Below are 23,868 nucleotides of genomic sequence, written 5' to 3' on the forward strand. Positions count from 1 at the left end.
ATATTGGTCGTTGGGAGACGACTTGATTCACTTTCCTATACTGCATTTTATCTATTTTAATTTGGTAGGGTACGACCTCTATCAAATTTGGCGCCGTTGTCGGGGACCAATCGTTTTGTTCAAAGTAAAATTTTCAGTGTGTTTGTGTTCAGTGTTTTGGTGTGTGTGTGTAGTTCAAGTGTGGTTGAGTTGGTGTATGTTCATTGTGGTAGTGTTTCTTTGTGTTTTCGTGTAGTGTGCATGTTGTCTGTGTAGTAGAGTGAATAGTGTCACGGCGTGCGTGAATAGTGTCATTTGTAGTAGTGAATAGTGCATGAATAGTGTCTGAATCTGACATTTAACTTCTGGATTTTTGTTCTGGTAGCTACGGGGCTTGTTTTGACTTGACATTTTTTCCCCGACTTCTAAGACATTGAACTTGATGGAAAAAATAGCTGGAGCAGTTGGTATGGTCTGAGTTGAGAGATTCAAAAACATTTTGGACTGATTTTTAGTCAAACTTCAGAGGACCATAACTTTTGCTCTGGTTATCAGAATCACTATTGTTTTATATGCATTTGGGGTGGAATTTGATTTCCTACCTTGTTGGAACCTGCTTTTTTGGTTTGCGAACTCAGATTCTCCAGAAAATGCCATTTTCTACATTTCAGCAATGTTTTTTGTGATTTTTCTTCATTTTTCCACTTTTAAAAAACTTTTAAAAATACCTGTACTTTGAGTTTTGATCTGAGTTTTTTTGTGGTTCTGTTTGAGCACTCAAAGGACAATCCTACAAATTTTCAAGTCATTTGGAGTTCATTTGAGTATACTTGTAGTTATACCCTATGTTATGCCAATATCACTAGAATTAATGTATTTTGGTGCATGACTAGGGGAAACCCAAGTGAATTACGACCATTTGACCCTAAGATTGATAGGACATTCCATAGAGGACGTAGGCATATTAGGAATCCATCTTTGCATGCTGAATATTCAGTGACTTTTCCTAACTCTTCTGATTCTCATCATACTCTTGACACTCCTCATTCCTTGCATTCTGAGCATACTGTTTATTCTGAGCATTTTGATTTTCATACTGATAACATGGCTCAACCTCCTCCACCTCATGAGAGGACCATGAGTGAGCTCATTGCACCAGAGTTCACTTATGATAGTTTATGCATTCAATACCCTGAGGAGGAAGTTCCATATGTGTTAAAAACTAGATTAATACACTTGTTGCCAAAGTTTCATGGCCTTGTAGGTGAGGACCCGTGCAAACACTTGAAGGAGTTTCATGTCGCCTGTTCCACCATGAAACCCGCAGATGTCCAAGAAGACCATGTATACTTGAAGGCTTTCCCTCATCGTTGGAGGGCAATGCGAAAGACTGGTTGTACTACCTAGTACCCAGGTCCATCACGAGCTGGGATGACCTGAAGAAATTGTTCCTTTCCAAGTTCTTCCCTGCTTCAAGGACAACAACCATAAGGAAGAAAATTTCTGGCATCAAGCAACAATCTGGGGAGACCCTCTATGAGTATTGGGAGAGGTTCAAGAATCTCTATTCAAGCTGCCCTCACCATCAAATCTCTGAACACGAAGAAGTTGGAAAGTAAGATTGATGCTCTTAGCACACTGGTCAACCAACTTGCTTCCAATCAGAGAGCTCCAGCTGCAAGAGTTTGTGGCCTTTGTACATCTATTGATCTTTTTATAGACTCTTACCCAGCATTGCAACAACAGGCTGCTGCTGCTTCTTCTTCTACACCAGTGGATACTCCTCAGGCCTATGCAGCTAATATTTTTAACAACAATAGGCCCCAACATCAACAACAAAACCATGATTTGTCAACAAACAGATATAATCTAGGATGGAGGAATCACCCTAATTTGAGATGGGGAAACCAGGGCAACTAGCAGGAACAAAACCAACAATTTCAAAATGTGCAGCCACCTCCACAACAAAGACCTGCACCTGTACAAGCTGCTCCGGTTCCCCCTGTACCCACACCAGCTCCTATTGCAGCACCTGCACCTTCTTCTTCTACTTCATTGGAGGAGTTGGTCAGGATGATGACCCTTTAAAACATGCAATTCCAGCAGGAGACTAGGGCCTCAATCCAGACTTTGACAAATCAAATGGGGCAGATGGCCACTCAACTAAACCAAGCACAGGCTCAGAATTCTAACAAGTTGCCATCACAAACGGTGGAGAATTCGAGAAATGTGAGTGCCATTACATTGAGATCTGGGAAGAACATTGAAGTTCCCACTCCTGAGCCTATTTTGATGTTATACAGTTAGATTGCATTAACCATGTTGCAGGAAGTACATATGCATCTAATTGTTATGTTGAGGTACATGTTGTGGAACCCATTTCTCCCTCCCCTCCGGTTCCTGATATTCAACCAGCATTCAGCACTCTAGAGGTGAAACCCTTGTCAGACAACCTCAAGTATGTCTACTTAGAGGAGGAGGACAAACTGCCTGTCATCATTTCCACCTCCCTCACTATTGAACAAGAGCAGAGGTTCTTGCATGTTCTTAAAAAGAACAAGAAGGCAATTGGATGGACATTGGCTGATATTCCTGCTATTAGCCTATCAACATGCATGCACAGGATATTATTGGAAGATAGAGATAGGCTAGTGAGACAACCACAGAGGCGACTCAACCCTGTCATCTCGGATGTTGTCAAGAAGGAGGTGACCAAGCTTCTACAAGCTGGGATCATCTACCCCATTTCTGACAATCAGTGGTTCAGCCCCATCCATGTTGTTCCTAAAAAGACAGGCCTCACTATAGTCAAGAATGAAAAAGAACAGTTGATTCCAACAAGAGTGCAAAACAGTTGGAGGGTTTGCATTGACTACAGAAGGCTAAATCAAGAAACCAGGAAAGACCACTTCCCCCTGCCTTTTATTGATCAATTGCTTGAGCGCTTGGCAGGTAAGTCCCACTATTGCTTCCTTGATGGTTTTTCTCGTTACTTTCAAATTCATATTGCACTTGAGGACCAAGAGAAAACCACATTCACCTGCCCCTTTGGCACTTTTTCCTATAGGAGGATGTCGTTTGGCCTATGCAAATGCCCCTGACACATTCCAGCGATGCATGCTTAGCATTTTTAGTGATTTTCTTGAAAAATGCATAGAGGTGTTTATGGACGACTTTACTGTGTATGGGTCCTCTTTTGATGCATGTTTGTATAGTTTGGACATAGTTTTAAATAGGTGCATCCAATCTAACCTTGTTCTCAATTTTGAGAAATGCCATTTCATGGTAGAACAAGGCATAGTATTGGGGCACATTATTTCAAGAAAGGGCATTGAAGTTGACCCTGCCAAGATTTCAATTATTTCACAATTGCCCTACCCCTCTTCTGTGCGAGAGGTTCGTTCTTTTCTTGGCCATGCAGGGTTTTACAAATGCTTCATTCAGGACTTTAGTAAGAAGGCCCTTCCACTGTCCAACTTACTGCAAAAGGATGTTGACTTCATCTTTGATGAAGGATGCAAAGAGCCTTTTGATTGCCTCAAGAAGGCCCTGACCACCACTCCAATCATTCAGGTGCCCGACTAGACATCCCTGTTCGAGTTGATGTGCGATGCATCCAATTATGCATTGGGGGCTGTTCTAGCTCAAAGAATTAACAAACAGCTGAGGGTAATCTATTACGCCTCCAGGACATTAGATGTTTCCCAAGCAAACTACACCATAACAGAAAAGGAACTCCTTGCGGTAGTTTTTGCACTTGAAAAGTTTAGATCTTATCTGTTTGGTTCTCCTGTTGTTGTGTTTACTAACCATGTATCTCTTAAGTACATGTTGAAGAAAGCAGAATCAAAGCCTCGGTTGATAAGATAGATGCTCTGGCTCCAAGAATTTGATTTGGAGATCCGTGATAGGAACGGAGCACAAAACCTGGTTGTAGACCACTTAAGCAGGATTGAGAGGTCTACTGATGATGCTTCACCAATCCGGGGTGACTTTCCTGATGAAAGTTTGTTGACACTCTCTACTTCTTCCTCACCTTGGTTTGCTAACATTGTGAATTATCTTACTGCTTCTGTTTTTCCTCCCCTAGCATCCATAGCTCAATGTGATAAACTCAAGAGCGATGCTAGGTATTACAGTTGGGATGACCCCTATTTGTGGAAAATGTGTAGTGATCAGGTTACTAGGAGATGCATTCCGGACCATGAGATTGACTCGGTCCTCAAATTTTGTCATTCATCTGCACTTGGTGGTCACCTTGGCACACAGAGGACAACTTGCAAGGTGCTAGATTGCGGATTTTATTGGACCACCATCTTCAAGGATGCGTGAAGCATTTGTAGCACGTGTGAGGAATGCCAACGAGCAGGAGGAGCCATTTCTTGGAGACAATAGATGCCTCAACAACCCATGCTAATTTTGTGAGGTGTTTGATGTCTGGGGGTATAGATTTCATGGGCCCTTTCCCTGTCTCTTTTGGTTTCACTTACATCTTGCTTGTTGTCGATTATGTTTTAAAATGGGTGGAAGCCAAAGCCACTAGAACTAAAGATGCTTGAGTTGTTGTGGACTTTGTTAGGTCTCACATATTTTGCAGGTTTGGAGTTCCTAGAGTTATCGTTAGTGATCAGGGCACCCATTTTTGCAATAGATCCATGGGGGTTTTACTTCAAAAGTATGGGGTCGTGTACAATCTTTCTACACCATATCACCCCCAAACTAATAGGCAAGCCGAGATCTCAAATTGAGAAATCAAGAGGATCTTGGAGAAGATTGTGCAGCCCAACAGGAAGGATTGGAGTAATAGACTTGAGGACGCTCTATGGCTCACAGGACTGCTTACAAGGAACCTATAGGGATGTCTCCTTATCGGGTTGTCTTTGGTAAGCCATGCCACCTTCCAGTGGAGATAGAGCACCGAGCCTACTGGGCTGTCAAGTCATGCAACTTCTCTCTTGATCGAGCTGGATAGGAAAGGAAGCTGCAGTTGAACGAGTTAGACGAGATCCATCTGGAGGCAAATCAAAACTCTATGTTCTACAAGGAGAAGACCAAGAGATTCCATGGTAGCTCCATAGCTAGAAAGGAGTTTGTTGTTGGTCAGCAAGTTTTACTGTATAACTCTAGACTTGGACTCATGGGGGTAAGTTGCGATCAAAGTGCATTGGTCCTTTTGTTGTCATTAATGTTTATCCTTATGGTGCAATTGAAATCAAAAGCCAGTCCACCGATAAGAGCTTCAAAGTGAATGGGCATCGTCTGAAGCCATTTCTCAACAATCCTGCCTTAGTAGATACTGTTGTGGAGGAGACTTCCCTGCTTGACCCCACTGGTGTTTCACCATGATTCAGGGAGTTTTCTTTCTCCTTCTTTACTTTTATTGCACTTGTCCAGGTCTGTCTGCTATTGTTTCCTTTTTGTTAATTTATGTTAATTAGTGTGATGTTTTTGTTTTCTGTTTGGGACACTCACTTCACTCTTGGAGGATGAGTTGTTGGTTATTTTGTGGACTGATATCCTTGCTTTCTCTTTGCATATCAAGTTGCTTTTGGAATTATTTTACCCTGTGTGAGAATTTGAGCCACTCTTTGTTCTTTGATTGTGTGATATATGCCTCTTGAATGCTTGCACAACGGTCTTGGTTTGACTCTTTCTGTTGCTTTACTGATTCATATGCATGTTGGGATATGATTTAGGCAATTTTGTTCTGTGAGCCTACAGCCAGATGGGCCTACCTTGAACTGTTTCCGTTGATACCCCTTTTTGAGCCTACATACCCTTTCATTGTTCTACAGCTCATTACAAGCCCTTAGCTTGAGAAACCATGATTATTCCTACCTTAGGAATTTTTGGAGCTTTGGAATTGTTTTGAGAATGGGTGCTCAATTAAGTGTGGTCGCGCACAACAAGTGTGGTTGTGCGCGCACTTGTTATTGGTTCTTGAAATTGCTCATTTGTATACCCAGGTGAGATTTCAAAATTGTTGTTTCTCTACATGTTCTTTGTATAGAAAAAAAAAGAAAAAGAGAGGAGAAAACAAAAAGAAAAGAACAGAAAAGAAAAGAAAACAAAGAAGGAGTTTGGGTTTGAGCATTGTTTGAGAACCATATTTGGAAGTGTTGGTGTTTGAGATTACTTTCATGCTTGATTGAGACTTATTCCCCATTGCTCCTCTATTTCCTTTGTGTATTAGCTACTTATCCATATGTTCCACACCTTGTCTTCAGCCCTATTACAACCTTGAAAAGTCCTTCTGATCTTGACCCGCATGTGTTTTTGGTTTGGTTGTTGGTTCTAGAGGCTCGCCAAGTTTGTTGATGTTTGTTTTTCAGGGGTGCTTTGAGAGTAAACAATAGCCTAGAGATTTGAGTGATACAATGCATATTTCGTGAGGTTATGTTGCTTTCAACTCTCTCTTTGAGCTGAACTGAACTGAGTACTTGACATGTTTTGAATTGCTTGGATGATGTCCATGGATACCTTGCAGCTTTGAATCCTTTTGTGTTGGAGAATATAGAAGATGAAGTTGCGGCTTGGTGCATGGAAAGAGACCTAAAACTCGTGGTCACATCCACTCTGGAACTCATATTTACAAAATTGCCACTTTGTCACTCATAATTACAAAGATGCCACTCCTGGGCCTCTAATGTTGGTCCATTCACTCAGATGACGTGGAAATGATGTGGCAATGATGTGGCGACTCTCTACAACTGAATATTAATGTCCAAGCTCCAAAATTTGCTTCACCCAAATATCTAAAAATAATTAAAAATGAAAATTAGTCCAAATAATAGGAAATTAGTCCAAATTCAAAATAGTGGCCCAATAAAGCCCAACAGATGAAAAACACTCTAAAGATGAACAATTAAGCACTGAACAACTGTCAAATGGGTACACAAGGGCTAGTGGAATGGAAGAAAATAATGACTCATCAATTGCCACGACCCAATTTCTTCCAATTCAATCACGTGCACCATAATTTATCACACCAGCCAGATTTCAATTTGATTCCAGCATGGGTCGGGATCCTCGTTCCTTCACGTGTAGCCCCAAAATTATCCACGCCTGGCTTGCTCTACCATATGCACATCACACGCTTCTTCAAACTGTTTTCAACCTAATTGGGCCCGAGCCCAATCCTTCCAACCAGTCTCTCTTCACGAGAGAACGACGTGCTGCTAGGGTTCACGAGAGAAAACCCTCTCTTCCCCTCAAACTGAAAAGTGCATCCTCTGTTACGGTTAGGAGAATCTGTTAGGGTTTGCTTCTTCTCCCGCCGCGTTCCACCTTTAGGGTTGTCGCTCGCATTTCATTTCACTACACCATTGTTGTTAGTCGTTTCCTTCTTCTGTTTGCTTTCTCACAGTTGTCATTCGATCTATAAAATGATAAGCCATTTCGTTGTAAACAAGTTTAGATGAATGTTAAATTTGGTTGAGAACACTCCCCTTTTGTCTTTGCTCAAACCCTAAACCCTAGATTAGGTTTTTACCTCTTCGGGTTGCCTCAAACTAGTGAAAAAATAGAGAGATTCGAGTGATAAACACCATCACCTGAGTATTCCACTGCGTTTTCCTCGCATACCGCGAGTTTCAATCAGTAGAACACTAATTTGAGAGGTTTTGCCGGCGAGTACCGCGACGGAGCAGCCTCATCAAGTGGTATTCAGAGCCACTCGTTCTTTAACTACCGCGAGATAAGTGTCAATCTTCTTATCTCTATTTCTTCTTCATATGTTTGTTCGGTATTATTCTCGATTCCTTTGCGTTCTTCTGATTTTTGAATTTTTTTTCGTTGCTGCTCTGTTTTAATCAATGCTATGGTATTTTTTATGTTGAAATTGATTCCTTAATATTGTTCAAATTGCCTTGAATCAATATTGTGATGATGAACTGTCTAGATCTTTGATTCTACCGCTCAATGCATGTCAAGTATGTTTAATTTCAGTTTTGATTACCTAGCTTTAAATTTTATAATCTCGTGTTTTGTCTTAGGTTTTGTTTAGTTCATTTTATATGTCGATAATTTCGTAGTAGTGTTGCCTAATTTGAGTATTGTTCATGGTTTTGTCCTTGCTTCAGTCCATGTTTTGTTTTTCCATCATTAGTTTATGTTATTGTGTATGTTTTGGAGTTTTGAGATTGCTAGTAAATCAATCACAATTTTTCTGTAGTGCATATTGCCACTGATTCATGTTTTCTTTGTGCTATTGTCGTCCTAATCTTGAGTTTCTATTGCATACTGTGAGGGGGGCGTATCTGGTGAAGCGAGGTTGGCGGGGTTAGCGTGGACGGGTATTAGGGCATGGGTGAGGTTGTGGGGTGGGGTTGGAGGTGGGGTTGGAGGTGTTGGCGGCGTAGTCATTGCAGAATTTGGTGTGAAGGGTTTGCATTTCCTCCATGCGGACGTAGTCGGCTGCACGTAGCTTGAGTTCGTGCATGGAGGTGGGTGGGTGGAAGTAGACGTTGTTGGCGAAGGGGCCGAGCTGTAGGGTAAGAGTCATACATTGGAGTATCATCTCCTGGTTGAGGTGTGGTGTACGAAGGGTGGCTTTACTGAAGCGATCGATGAACATTCTGAGTGGTTCATTGGGTTCCTGTCTAATACCCAGTAGGGATATGGTGGTGGTTTGATGTGGGCGGCTTTCAGCGAAATGGGTGGAAAACATGTGGGAGAGGATGTCGAAACTATCAATTGAGTAGGGCGGGAGGGTGGTGAACCATTCTAAGGCAGGGCCTTTGAGGGTGGTGGGGAAAGCTTTGCAAAAGACTGCGTCTTGGGATGTGTACAGGGTGACATGGGTGATGTAGACTTTCAGGTGTTCGTCAGGGTCGGTTTCGCCGGTATAGCGATTCAGGTTGAATGGTTCCCACTAGGCCAGGAGAGGGGTGTTGGCGATAAAATCCGTGAATGGGTGGCGGCGTCTGGGCTGGTGGGGGGGGCATGTGGGGTGGGGGTGGGTGGTTGATCATAGCAGGAAAGGTGGAGGTGATGTTGTGAGGAGGAATGTGGGTTGTGGGAAGATATTGTGGGTTGTAGGGTGGGATATGTGTGGTATGGAGGGCGGTGGGTATGTTGTAGGGGGCGTGGGTGGTGGGGATGGTGGGGGCGGGAGTTGGGGGTGCGGTGAGCCCCGGTTGACCGGATGGAAAGTGATGGGGATGTGTAGAGGTAACGGGTGTCTGTTGGGTGGTGGTGAAGGTGTGGGGGGTGATATTGTATTCACTTTCTTCCTCTGTAGGCTGGAAAGCCGGAGACTTCACAGCTTCAGAGGTTTCTTTGGCTTTTCCCTTCAGGTTGGGATCCGCCTCGATCCTTCGCCTGAGGCGAGAGTTCTCTTGTCTCAGCGCCTCCATTTCTTTAGCACTACGCTTCTTCAGGTCTGCGAGTTCTTGTTGCATCTTTGCCTGGCCGTCTAGGATGGCGGCCAAGTCAGGGGTGATGCTGGGAGGTCCAGAGGGACCAGCGTCCGCTTGCTTGTTCGCTCCAGCTCTGCTGCGGGTAGAAACCATCTTCAGAGAAAAAACGGGTACTAAAGGTGTTCGTCTCGTGCCCCACAGTGGGCGCCAATTGTTCCTGCAGAGAACAAATAAGATAGGTTAGGCACAAGCGTCACCTTACCACGTAGTCCGCTATCTCCTTAGTTGGCCTCTTCCCAGTCGATACATGTCAGCTTGAACCCAGGAGGGGTTATCTGCAGAAGAGTCTCCGAAGCTCAAGTAAGTCAAAGCTCTCAGAGAGTCAAATCAGTGATTAATGAATGGGTACCTTTAAATGATGGGGTCCACACGTATTTATAGAGCATTAATGACGTTTAACCATTTCATGGGCTGGGCCTTGACTTGGGCTCTAGGTGGGGCTTGCGAGTGGGCCAGGGCCCAAACCCAAGCCCTTAAGATATATTGGATGCGGAGGTTTCATCATACTGAGTGTATTGAAGTGGTCGGCTTAGGCTGTAACCTTACTAGATATGCTCGAGTAGTCGGTCCAGACCGATTACTTGCCTTGATGGCTTATGTTGGTGATATGAGGTGCAGGTTGTCCTCTTAGACATTTAGTTTAGGTTAAAACCGGTACAAGTTAGGCTAACTCGGCCTAGGCTGGATACTTGGCGGTCTCGATATGCACATTGTTTACTTATTTGGTCGAGTTTGGCTAGGTATGGTACATGCACTTTGCATCTGTTGGCCAAAGATTGCTGTGACCAAAGCATTTCATGCGCATTCCATCACAGTGTCATCTGATTCATATCAGCATTTATGTGTGGAACTACAAGCTTGGTCATGTGAAAGGATAGGCTGAATCAATGTTGTTTTTATGCTTGGCCAGTTAATCACATTTGGTGAAGTTTGACTAACATTTCACAATATCTACTTGCTGCTATCTCATAATTTTTGTTTCCTGTGATTGGACTACGGTCTGATGATTTTACACTTGATTCACCTTGCTGTTTGGTTCATTTGTTCTGTCACAGACTCACTTTTCTGTTCTTCAATCTGTTATTGATAAGTCACATTGTGTTGTTGATTTTGTGGTTGTGTCTATTGCTTTCCAGTGCCAGCAATTTGTTTTCCACTCTTTTCTAATGCTGGTTTATTTTTTTTTCAGTGTTTTCAATGTTTGCTATGTGCTGATCTGATACATTATTGGGCTCTTTGAATCTGAATGGAAAAACTGCACATCGTGTCTATTCTGTGACAACTTCATCACATTTTGATGATCTGTAATTATTAGCCTAGAGTGTGTCTCTTATCATCTCACTACAGTTCCATATATCTGCCTTGTTTGTGCTGGACTTTCCTTTAATTTGCTTTCAATTCAGTATCTTGATTTAGTGATTCAGTTCGTGTTATTGAACTTACTACACTCTGTCAATACCCAATTTCGTCCGGGTAACAATGATAGAAATAATAATAGAAAAAATTAATTAAAGTTCAATTGAGAAAAATAAATAAATAACTAATAAAATAAAAAAGGTAAAAAATAATAATAAATATATGTTTTAGTTTAAGAAAAATAAATATCTATGTTTATTTTATTTTATTTTTATTATTATTGTTACTTATTTAGTTTATTTTATTTTTAATTTAATTTAATTTTGTTTTTGTTTTATTTATTTTGGCTTTTTATTTTTATTATTACTATTATTTTATTATTATATTATTTTTCTTTCTTTATTTATAGTTCTATTTTGTTTTACGTCTTTCATTCTAGTTTAATAAAAAAAAGAAAAAAAAAAACAAAACAAATAAAAAACAACAAAAAGAGAAAAAAAAAAGAGAGAAAGAAAGCTGAAGTAACATAAGGTCTCTGTTATCAGTAGACCCATGCCTGCTATGCTATCATGATTTTTGTATTGGGAATGACCTGTAATAGCTAGCTGGCCATGGTCATGATGGCTGAAGGAGCAGGAAGTAACATTTGCTCTCAACCTTATCCCACATCTCGAGATTAGAAGGTGTAGAGAAAAGTGAACAAAACAAAAGAGAGAATTACTTAATAAAAACGGAGAGATTCATGAAGGGGGGTTTATGATTACAGAGGAGAAGGGAAGGCACCAAAAATCAGAAAGGGAGAGAATTAATCAAAATTGAAAACGGAAGCAAAGCTGTTAATGCATTAAGTTTTATTTTCACGGTAAGTGTTCTTAACTCCTTCTTAGCTTCTGTTACCGTGACTTAATATTGATGTTCATGAATGTATGAATTGGATCTTCTGTTATCGTGACTTGATATTGATGTTCATGAATGTATGAATTAGAGATGATTTGAGGTGAACATAGTTACATCTATTATTTATTTTGTTTATTCCCATCGCACCTGCGTAAAAACAATAAGGAACAGAGCACAAAATTTTTTTCTCTTACTTCTCCATTATCGAATAATGGCTACCATACAACACCATCATAAATGCCATAGAATTCCTATTTCTTGTCTTGTCTTCATTGCTCACCTGCGTAAACCGCATCCAAAACGAACCCATTACACCTACATTCCCCTTCTTCAATCTTCTTCCAGCCACTAATGGACCTCCATCACCAAATAACATTTAGAGTCTTAATCCCTTTCTTCCACCCTCTGCCCGACCATCACGCCTCAACCACAAGAATAAAAACCCAATCCCCTTACATTCAATGCCATCGAAAATAGTAAAACCAAGAGACGAAAAAGAATCGCCGGTGGCATCGCCGGTGTCGAGTTGAAGCTTCAAACAGAGGTGGAGGTGCGACAGTTGGCCGTAGAGTTGGTGTCCCCAACGCGACGCAGATGGAGAAGGAGGCCTTGACGTCGACGAAACCACCAGTGAAGAGCAATGTCGACGGTGTTGCTCTAGTGGTGGTGGTCGCAGCACTGTCTCGAACCCGCTTGGAAAATAGAAGAAGAGATGTTGTTGACGCGATTGTATGAGCGCTTCGCTATGGAGCGAAGGGAGATGGCGTCGTCGGTGGCCTCCAGCGGTGGCGTGATGGCATGGTGGCGTGACGTGGTGGAGTGGTGTAGTGGTGCGGCGGCTGCGGAAGAAAGAGGAATAGAAATAAAGCCTTTAGGGTTTCTGATATCTTAAAAAAATAATAATAAAAGGTTGGGTTTGGACTGGCAGTCAGACCCATCTTTACTTCGCGCACCCCGTCCTTAATCCCTACACACCCCCATTTTTTTGTCTCCGTGCAACCCCTTGTTTCTTTATCTCGCACCCCTGTTTTAATTTTACTGTGAGTACCCCCTGATGTTTACTAATCTCGCACCCTTGTCACACTTGTTTCATGTTTTACTTCGTGCACCCCCGTCTTTAATCCTTGCACACCCCATTTTTTGTCTTTGTGCACCCCTTTTTTCTTTATCTCGCACTCCTATTTTAATTTTACTATGATGTTTACTAACCTCGCACCCCTGCCACACTTGTTTCATGTTTTACTTCGCGCACCACCATAACTGATAACCTTGCACCCCTGTTTTTGTTTATCTTGTTTTGGGCCTGTGTTTTATGTTTACTTCATGCACCTCACACATTCCTCATGCACCTTACTATTGTTGTTTTTTCTTTCACTTTTATCCTTTTTTTGTTATTAAATTTTCTTTTATCCTTTTTTTGTTATTATTTTTTTTCTTCTCCAAAAAAAAGAGAAAACAAAAATATTTAAATTATAAAAATTACAAAGAAAAAATAGAAAAATCTAAAAAATGAAAAATGTTCTCTTTTGTTTTATTGTGTCTGTCTTGTCACCCGCACCGCGTGACACTCATTTTCAAAAATACAAGAAAAAAAGTTTTCTTTCTCTTTTAGTATCTATCCGACTGCTCACGTTGTATGACACATATTATAAAGTAGTACAAAAACACCAAAAAATACAAAATTTTCAAAATATAAAAATATCAATATTTTCAAACAAAAAATGTCATTTTTAAGAACTACGTGATGCTTGATTCTCCATTGTGAGATACGTAGGAGCAAGGCCAGTCCTTGTCAGGTTCACCTCCAAAAAAATTAAATCTTCTTTTCCAAATAGTTTTCCAAAATGTTTTTCTTAAAGAACTACGTAACCCTGATTTCTCATTTTTAATGAGAATACGTAGGACCAAGGTCAATCCTTGTCGGGCCCGAAAATAAAAAAAAAATATTTTTGTTTCTTTTAGTATTATTTGTCTTTTTTGATAGGGAAAATTAATGTTTTGAAAACCACATAAACTTTGCATGTTTAATTAAGGGTACCGCCCTTCGATAGGCGTTGTAGGGTGCTAACACATTCCCTCTGCGTAACCGACTCTCGAACCCAAAAATTTGGTTTTTCCGCAGACTTGTCTTATTTTCATGGTTTTCCATAGTTTTCCAGAAATAAATATGGTGGCGACTCCAAATATCTTTGTAAACACGTTTTCTTTTTTGGTTCGCTGTCTCGTCGCGATTCCGGTTGCGACATACTCTCTATATCTAACTGAGTTATCTTGTGTTAGATTCTGTTTTGAATCCATGACTATGGTGTGATATTATGATGCATTGTCCGAGGCTTTACTTGGCAAATTATTCATATTTGTGTGCAGTTTGATGCATGTTTTGAATCCAATTGCATGTCTGGTATCCTTACTTGTTGCTTTGATGCAGTGTTCATTTTGGCCATATTAATTGTCTTCATTCAGCGTCAGTTTGTATCTGTTCTGCTGAATTGTTCTTTAAGCATGCTATTTTCCTTGTTTGCATAAAGCTGGCTTGGTTGATATCTGATTTATGGTCCTAGTTATGCACTGTCCGAGTCTTGCTGTCTTGTGTGCTTTTCATCATTTTTTTCTTTTTTAAGTTGAATCATTTGAACTCTGTCATGTGCACTTGTTCACTGATTTGGCATTGGCAATTGCTACTGTTGTTGGCTGTTGTTTAAGATATTTGAGAATTAAAAGGAAAGAAAGAAAATGAAAAAGAATGTATGATGAGAAAAAGCATATGAAAGAGAATGAAACAATCTTGATTTAATTTGAAAACCTTATTTGTTACAACAAAATACAAGTTGTCTTGCATAGTTCACAAAATTAGTACTGCTCTTTTCAATATCAATTGCATATGCTCTTGATTCAACTTATTTTGAGTCTTTGTTTGAGTTTGGTTTTATTCATCTTATTCTAGACCAATTCCTTAGGTTCCTTTTGTGTGCCTTCTTTATTTGTTAGCTTGTTTTCTTGATTGTGTTTGATGGCTCTCCTTTGAGTTTGTCTATTACATCCATCACTTGATGTAGTCCAGTTTTAACTTTGAACTTTATTGATTTTCTGACTTGCTATTCTTAAGTGGCAGCGCTTGTTTTTCCTGGATTTCTTTGCTCTGGACACTCACTTTTGTTTGGCAACCCTTGTAGGTGCAATTTTGTCTTGAAGGTGGAGCTGTTGTGAGTGACTCAACTATGAGAGTACACTGCCGAGAGGAAACAGGATTGAGTGGGACTTGAGGGCACCACAATGATGTTGGAAGGAGTGCAACCACGAGAGGATTCAAAGGAGTTAGCTGGGACAAATTTCAAACATTGGCCCGAGAGCTTGAGAGCAAACTGCATCATTCTTTTATTTTGTGATTTCTGTTTTGGATGTCACGGTTTTTGAGTTGTTATTTGTATTATTTCAGTTTTCTTCTTTCATTTAGCTTAGGTAGGAAAATGCTTTAGAGCAATCCCATCCTTGGCAAAGTTTGTAATAGTTTTAACGTGTTTAGTGTGAGGTTCAAGGGGTTCCAAAGGCCACTTGTATCTTCACTTAGAATTTAATTTTTTCGTCTCATTTACGTTTTCAATTTTTATGTTTTCAATCTTCATGTTTTAAATGTCCAGGTTCTGTTGTGTGTGCTTCACTTTCTGTTTTAGGTCCCATGATATCTAGGTGCCATGCGTTTCACATCTAGTTGACCTTCTTTTGGTCTTTAGATTTCACTTTGTTCTCACACTTTGACAAATTGTTTTTCACACAATCTGCTTTCCCTTTGAATTTTTAATAAAAAAATTTTTGTGAAAGAAATTTAGAGATCTCTGACTAGGAAAGGCTTGGTTTCTAAGCTTGTCCATGAGACTCACCTCCCTTTCCTGGGAATATCTCTAGAAATCTTTTCCATTATTTTCTCTTTTGAAATTCTTCAAGTTCTTTGTGAAAAATTTGTTTAGATACAAGTGTTTAAAAAAAAACTGTTTGCAAAATAAGGTTTTCTTCTTCTAGCCGTGTGCATTTAGATAGGCATAGCATTGTGTAATTAGATAAGTATAATAGTGTGCATGTAGGTAGGCGTAATAGTAATGAGTTGCATCATACCATTCATAGTGATATTCCATTCTTTAGGGAAGATATAGGACCAATATCATTTAGAGATTGGATATGGGATACAGAGAAATTGGTGCAACCATTGTTTTGTAAGTATAGTCAATTAGACATTCTTAGGCATGTTACTTCTAGGTTTGTAGGCGTGCATCCGAGTGGTGGCAAAAGAGACAGTCTAGAGTGCAAAAGGAGAGAGAATCATGCATTAATACATTTTATGAATTGAAAGCATGCATGTGGAAACATTTCATTCCCCCTTCATTTAGGATAACTAGAGAGCAACAAGTTAAGATAGAAAACTTCATTTACATAAGGGATGCTTTCATCTAAAATCTTGCTAAGTTTTCTAGATTAGAAAAAGATTTTAAGCATAATTTGGACTTGCTCTTGAGTGAACAAAGAGATAGAGAAAAACAAAAGTGAGCACGGGAGCTTGAGTGAAAAGTTTCAAGAGCTTGATATGCAAAGAGTAAAAGAAAAGCTCGAAAAGCTTCGTGTAGAGGAAAAGAAAAGAAAGCAAGAGGAGTATAAGAAAATTGAGAAGAAGAAAAGAGATGAGGAAGAAAAGGCAAAAGAGGAGAGTCTAAGTAAAGTCAAAGAATAGAATGAGAGAAAAGAATTTGAAGCAAGAGCGAAAATAAGACAAGAGAATGAGCTTGAAATCCAATCACAAGTGGTAGAGTTAAAGAGTATTTCAAAACAAAAAAGGAACTCAGTGTTAAGGATTTGGTGATAATTCCTTCATCAATTCCTTACATGAAGATTCAAGTTTCAAAGGGAGTTTTTCCATCTTTAAACTCTTCTCACTTTTTCATTAAATCTTTTTGTTTTGTTTCCTTCTCAAACTTTTTGTTCTTCATCTCATTCACTTATTTCATCCTCCTCAACATTTTGTGCCAAACTACACTTTGACTATAAAACTCTTTTCACAAATGATCTAAGTCAAGGTGTAAAACACTGTGAAGTGGGCATGATATCACCTTATTCCATTTTTAAAAGCCATTTTCACACATTTCTCAAGCAATTATACTGCATGGTCATTATGAATTTAATACAATTTTATTTGATGACTATTGCAAATATGTGTTTGATCCAGGTGGACCATTCAATTTGGTTGTTGTGAGCCTTTCATAACCCTTTTGATCTGAGGACAGATCCTCTTCAAGAGGGAGGGGATGATGTGACCCCATCAAAGCTTATAGCATTGGGTCAATGCCCATGTCCGTTTCTTTTAATTCTTATATATTTTTTTTGTAATTAAATAAAAGTTGTTATAACTGGGTTTGTTTTGCTAATTGTAGCATATTTTTCCAAGCTTCCAATTATTGAAGTCTTTGGCATTGGGCTTGCGACCCAAATCTTCTCATACTAATGCTTCCAATTAGCTTCCTCTGTTGGGCCATAATGTTGGAACTGCCACAACCCAATTTCTTCCAGTTCAATCACTTACACCACCATTTATCACACCAGCCAGATTTCAATTTGATTCCAGCATGGGTCGGGATTCTCGTTCCTTCATGTGCAGCACAAAAATTATCCACGCGTGGCTTGCTCTTCCATCTGCACATAACACGCTTCTTCAAACTGTTTTCAACCTAATTGGGCCCGAGCCCAATCCTTCCAACTAGCCTCTCTTCATGAGAGAATGGCGTGCTGCTACAGTTCACGAGAAAAAACCCTCTCTTCCCCTCAAACTAAAAAGTGCATCCTCTGTTAGGGTTTGCTTTTTCTCTCGCACGCGTTCCACCTTTAGGGTTGTTGCTCGCGTTTCATTTTACGGCACCATTGTCGTTTGCCGTTTCCTTCTTCTGTTTTCTTTCTCACAATTGCCATTCGATCTATAAAATGGCAAGTCATTTCGTTGTAAACAAGCTGAGATAAATGTTAAATTTGGTTGAGAACACCCCCTTTCGTCTGTGCTCAAACCCTAAACCCTAGATTAGGTTTTTACCTCTTCGGGTTGGCCCAAACCAGTGAGAAACTAGAGAGATTCGAGTGCTAAACACCATAACCTGAGTATTCCGCTGCATTTTCCTCGCATGCCGCGAGTTTCAATCAGTAGAACACTGATTCAAGAGGTTTTCCAGCGAGTACCGCGACAGAGTAACCTCATCAGCTTGGTATCAGTATTACACCATCTTCATGAATTCTTGATCATCACTTTTGATGAGCAATGAAGCACAACTGCAAAATGCTCCAAGAACCCTTCATTAATCTTTTTCTCAAATCTTTTGCTTTAGAAAACGTAACCTAAAACTGATGCAATGATATGTTTTTAGAGTAAAGTAGTTTTTTGATGTATTTAATTGATTAGGATATCTATCTAATCAATTATATTACTGATAGTGCTAAAGTCTATATTCTAGACTTAATCTAATTGACTAGATTAATATCCTAATCAATTAGCGTGACAACATATTTAATTATCACACACTTGACATAGTCTAATAAATATAATTAACATTCTAATCAGGTAGTGTGACAATTTTAGCACTTTAGCTTGACCCATATTATCCTATTAAAATCCATCTATCCTAGGCAATCATTTTCTGTGGACATAATCAAAAACAACATAAATTCTCCTTGAAAAATAGTAACAACATATTGTATGTATTTTGTGTAGTTATTTTTCTTAGATATAAAAATGTGAATAAATAATTTTTTTTTTTGCAATGAAAGCGATCAAGACATTAAAAAATTATAATACAAAATTTTAAAAAGGTGTAAATGTAAAATATTGAAGAACGAAGTTCTAATGATTTCGTGATTAATTAAAAATGTTAAAGTAATATTCTTAACTACTAAAATAGAATTAAATTAAGTAACAAATAAAAGCTGGATTGATAAATTCAGAATTTAATTAAACGAACATGAATAAGCAAATAATTTATTGATGATAATGACATATTCTAGAAATACAACATATTCTAGAAATACATATGATTCATTATGTTAAATTGAGTTTCGAAGGTTAGGATTGTTGAGAAAATGTTTTTGTTATGTATGTTAGAGTTGGACAATTCGACCATTTCTATGAGCGACTTTTTTCTCAAATATATCTTTCAATTTTAATTTTTGATGGTTTGGGAAGATATTTGAATTTTCTTTTTGTTAAACGATACAATATACCTCACTAGATGAGACTTGATGGATATTATCCGGTCACAAATCATGGCTAAAAGTAAAATAAAATAATTCAAAGTTTCATAGAAGAAGACTCTAAATTTAAAGATTACAATACAAATATTTTCTTCATTATTCTTAATCTTATAAATAAATCTATAAAAATATTTATTCCTTGTAAATCAATAATCACATCTATAGTGTAACATTCCAATTTTAGCAGCTTAAAATAAAAATAGGGAGTTTCATCATGGTCCCAAAACAGATAATCCAGTGTACACAATATATTAATACAGTCTTACAAAAAAAATATGACTATAAAAATATATCACTTATACACTTAAACTAAACTAATAAACTCTATACTTAAACCTCCCACTGCTAAACCTCCCACTGGAAACCTCCTCCTCTACACTTAAATGATGGCTCTTCATCCTCTAGAAATGCCTTTGACACTTTAACCACATCTGCTCCCACCGAATAGGTGATCATCGCAAAAGGAAACATACAACCTGAGACAGACACATAGAAGCAAGGGTAAGCTAATATGATTAAAGGAATCATACAATTCAATTATAAACAGAAATCATGCAATCTTTCTCATTTTCACCAGAATCACATAAGCCACCACAAAGGCAATGCAGATATATTACTTTAGACTCGATATCCGGATTATGTAAGCGACATTGGATCTCTAGGTGGCTTGCACCTGTGAAGGTTCCCAAACTCTGCAGAATTTGGACATAAGGGGTTATCACCCAACCACTCACAGGGTAAGTCCCCTTCGCGTCTAAGACTTGATCAAGTCCAAAGACTAGGACCTCCTGCTACTCCTCATGACATAATCCATTCTGCTCTATCTAAGCGTGAATGATTATTGGAGTTTCAAGATACCAACCCATACGGAGTCCTCACGTCCTTACACACACTAACATACTCTTTTGAATTTCCCTTGAAATTCTAATTCAACCACTTCTTCTCATATTCCAACTTCATGAAATTTCACCACACATATTACATTCAAAATTTTAATATTTAAACATAGCTTCATCCATTCGAACAAGAAAGTAACACTCAACTGCAGAGGTTCTCGCCCAAGCTGGAAGGTCTCGCCTAGGCGAAAGGGGCTCTCTTGCTTAGGCGAGTCATTCTCGCCTGAGCGAGGTTCGAAACAGAGAAAAACCCAAACTCTGGGCGAATTCTCGCTCAGGCTAAGTTGTCTCACTTAGACGAGAGTGACTCTCGCTCAAGCGAGACTAGCTCGCCTAGGCGAGATCTCGCACAGAGACAGGGGATGAGTTTCTGGTGTTTTCACTTAGGCGAGAGCTGCTCGCTTAGGCGAAAATACCAGATTCCCAATCTGTTCTCATATGCAACAGTCCAGAAATCTATCACAATCCAATCATACACTCAATTACACAGTTAAAGCACTCATACAATACTCAATCATGCAATTCAAAGTCATCAAAATGATTTCTATACGAGTCATCAAAATGATTTCTATACGAAATTCAAGCAAAACAGTTAGCTTCCCTTACCTGTTATCCTGTTTCGACATCTTTATAAACGTCAACGCCTTAAAAACATCAACACCTCTAACTCCACAGGATGCTCTACCTACACATAGAAACATCACAAGAACGATCAAGACATACCGTTATGATCACTGATCAACAGAGACTCATCCTGATGATTAAAACGTCGCATGCAAGCGAAAAATGGCTCGCATGCAACAAAAAACAAAAAAAGAGAGCGAAAACTCAACTTACACGAACGAAGAAACTGATCGGTCCAATTTGAAGAGCTTGCCGAGAGGATCAATCCTATGGTTTCGATTCTTCAATCAGACGACCAGAGAGATAGAACCTCTAGAGAGAAGTCAAAAGACTCTAGAAAAGTGGTTTCTAGAGAGATGGTGTGTTTTAAAATAATGAATCTCGTTTATAACAATTCTATTTATGCTAAAACTTTTTAATATTAAAATAATCGAGTCTCACTATTTTTAAACCACTATCACTTTTAAAACGTTATTTTCTAGGATCTTACATATAGAAAGTACGTTTTACATTGGTTATTTATAACAAATTTCATTGGTTCTTTAACCAATGTAGATATCTTTAATGTAAAAAAATGTCAAACATCTTAAATTAATTATTTGCATAAAAATATAATTATAACATCAGTTAAAATAATAAATTGAGGTATAAAATTTGTTATATTGAGATAACTTGTCACCCAAAGCCAATATAACATTTATTTTTGTGATAATCGATGTTGTATATCCTTCTAGTGAAAGATAGCAAGAGTTTCTTGGACATAATTTCAGTGTTTGGACCGAACCGTACATTCTATTGTCTTTACCTTTACTTTATTAATAGGGTTAAGTATGTTTTTAGTCCCTGAACTTTGACCCAAAATTAAAATTCGTCCTTGGTCAAAACTTTGATAAATTTTGGTCCTTAAACTTTAAAAAATGAATGAATATAGTCATTTTAACTCAATTTTGTTAACTTTTGTTTAGATTTGAATGCATTTTCTGTAAATATTGAGTCGAGAATGTGTCAAACGGCATAAACAACTTCAATATTAACATGAAATACATTCGACATGTTGAAAAAAGTCAACGTAATTGAGTTAAAAAGACTATATTCATTCATTTTAAAGTTTAGGGATCAAAATTTATCAAAGTTTCAACCAGGAATGAATTCCAATTTTTGACCAAAGTTCAGGGACTAAAAACATACTTAACCCTTATTAATATGATTATTACGTAAAATGATTTTAAAATATCTACGATTCCTATTTATCCTCCCTTCTAAAACCACTTTTCACCAACATACAACACTTCCTCAAGTTTAAAACTTAGCTGTTACACAATTCACTTTGGATGAGACTGTACCACAGACATTTCGCAAGACACCCAAGAAACAAACCAAGATTACACAAAACCAAGAAAGTATAAATAAAGATAGAAAAAATCCATTACATAAGAAACAAATTATACAACAAGATGTAAGTACGGAGTTAGAGAAAAAATTTCAACAATTAAAGATGTAATTAAGTGAATTAGTTTTTGTTTATTTATGGGTGAATGTGAATTAAGTGACAAACTGTATATTGAATTGATGAATTTGTTATTATAATGTCATGTGTGTTGCAGTGAAGAATAAACAAAGTCATTACTAAAAGAATAAAGATTATAACCGTAAGAAAACAACAGTCATGACATATTCTCAGAGCACAAGGATGAAATTACATACGTTATTAATAATTAGTTTAACTACTCTCTTTGTTTTGTTTAAAAATGTCAATCCAATTTTTTTTTTCACTTTCAATTTAATTTTGATTTAAAAAAAATGATTAATTTAATTATTTTTATTTATTTTTTTTTAAATTTACCAAATTTTTTTTTATTAAAATTGACACTAAAATTATATTAACTATATAAACGAAACAAACTATTTTATTAACAACTTCAATTTTGATAAAATATTCTTAATCTGGTTCAAGACATTTAATATAAAAGATAAAATTGTGTGAATTTTTCAAAAATGAAAATTAAATTAAGACTAAAAAAATGAAAGACTATTTTTTTTAATAAGTTTTAAATCCATGTAGCAGTATGTTTACATTATTTTTTTTCTATCTACTAAGTTACATTTAATTACAAAAGTAACGATGTACAATTTTTATTTATAAAAAAATGTTAAAATAGAACACGGCTTTATATTTAATATATTTAATTATATTGTAGATAAAGATTCTTATACGGTTTCGTCCTCACATGTCAAAGAACCGAGAAAAACACGTAGATCACTCATCTATATCATATCCATTTTTCAGCCTGAAATAATGTTAAACCAAGGAATTGTGAAACAACCACTAAAATCATCTCTATATTACTTACTACTTCATCATTGGTTGAGCATGAACATCGACTTTTCGACTCTGCTCAAAATCAAAGAAAAAATGGTTCAGAAATATAAAATTGAAACTTCACGTAAAATGTGTAAAGTTCCATATTGTAGAAACTAAATCAAAAAATTATTTTACCTTAGATTTCAGTACCTCCTCCTTAGAGTTCTACGTGTCTGACCTCGTCGGTGTTCATAAGAAAAATCAAGCTGGGGAATGATCTTGTGAAGCATCTCATCCACATGTTTGGAATACCAAAAGCTCCATCTCTTCCAGAAAAGAAGAGGGAGAATGAAAACTCCAAAGCCAAAAATAAATCCCAACTCTGCGCTTAATAAACTCCAATCAATTGAGCTCTTAGAATGAGATTGAGGTGTTTCAGGAGTTGGCATTCCAATATTGCTGCAATTACGGGTCAGTGGAGGCCCACATAACTTTTCATTTCCTTCAAAGGAATCTCCATCAAATGTCTGAATTTGGGTTCCCTTTGGAATTTCACCCACCAGGTCATTGTTCGAGAGATTCAGATATGCAAGAAAATTTAGACTAGCAAGCTCTCTAGGGATTTCTCCACTTAAAGAATTGTTTGACAAGTCTAAGCATTCAAGATTCTTTAGATTTTGAATAGATGATGGGATATGACCTGAGAGGGCATTATCTGATAAGTTAAGAGCAATCATTGCCCTGAACTGCATAAGCTCAATAGGTGGCTTTTTTTTATTTATTTTGGGATCATTTAAATCGTATTTTGTAAAAATGGTCAGTTGAAATTATTTTGAGATTTCACCCTACCGGTTTTTTTTTTTCGAAAACGCAAAATCGTACTTTGAGATGCCGGTTTTTGTTTAATATAAAAAGTGAAGTCGTTATCATACATATATCGACTTCACTTTTAATCTTTTTTTATATTTTTTATCATTAAAATTTATTATGATTTAAAATTCTTTTAACGAAGAGCGATGAATTTAAAGTTATACATCATAAATATTAACAGAAAGTGCAAGAAAATAAGGGTACCGTTACTAAAATAAATAAACAATGAATTGGAGCATTTATTTTGTGA

At 37.8% G+C, this 23,868-nt stretch overlaps 1 protein-coding gene, 1 long non-coding RNA gene and 1 other non-coding gene across 3 annotated transcripts; all 3 read right to left on the bottom strand.

The window, feature by feature from the left end:
* Nucleotides 1-1,463: 1,463 nt before the first annotated feature.
* Nucleotides 1,464-1,570, bottom strand: LOC114167974 (small nucleolar RNA R71). Its single transcript, XR_003600573.2, has one exon. It is a non-coding gene; the product is annotated as a small nucleolar RNA R71 (small nucleolar RNA).
* A 17,534-nt stretch (nucleotides 1,571-19,104) lies between these two features.
* Nucleotides 19,105-22,182, bottom strand: LOC146882096 (uncharacterized). The gene is made up of 3 exons (XR_014984994.1): nucleotides 20,660-22,182; nucleotides 20,429-20,507; nucleotides 19,105-19,402 (listed from the first exon to the last, which is right to left on the bottom strand). It is a non-coding gene; the product is annotated as an uncharacterized LOC146882096 (long non-coding RNA).
* Nucleotides 22,183-22,488: 306 nt separating this feature from the next.
* Nucleotides 22,489-23,646, bottom strand: LOC114165197 (uncharacterized). The gene is made up of 2 exons (XM_085667917.1): nucleotides 22,944-23,646; nucleotides 22,489-22,838 (listed from the first exon to the last, which is right to left on the bottom strand). The coding sequence occupies exon 1, from the start codon at nucleotides 23,498-23,500 to the stop codon at nucleotides 22,952-22,954; it is 549 nt and encodes a 182-aa protein (XP_085524043.1). The 5' UTR covers nucleotides 23,501-23,646; the 3' UTR covers nucleotides 22,489-22,838; nucleotides 22,944-22,951.
* Between the last annotated feature and the right edge of the window lie 222 nt (nucleotides 23,647-23,868).

Source organism: Vigna unguiculata, chromosome 10, assembly GCF_037176805.1.
Source record: "Vigna unguiculata cultivar grain cowpea cultivar isolate G323 ecotype 2 chromosome 10, ASM3717680v1, whole genome shotgun sequence".
NCBI classification, from domain to species: Eukaryota; Viridiplantae; Streptophyta; class Magnoliopsida; order Fabales; family Fabaceae; genus Vigna; species Vigna unguiculata.

Excerpts from the sequence above, each read along its gene's own strand:
- LOC114165197 (XM_085667917.1), bottom strand. The coding sequence starts at position 23,500 with ATGCAGTTCAGGGCAATGATTGCTCTTAACTTATCAGATAATGCCCTC.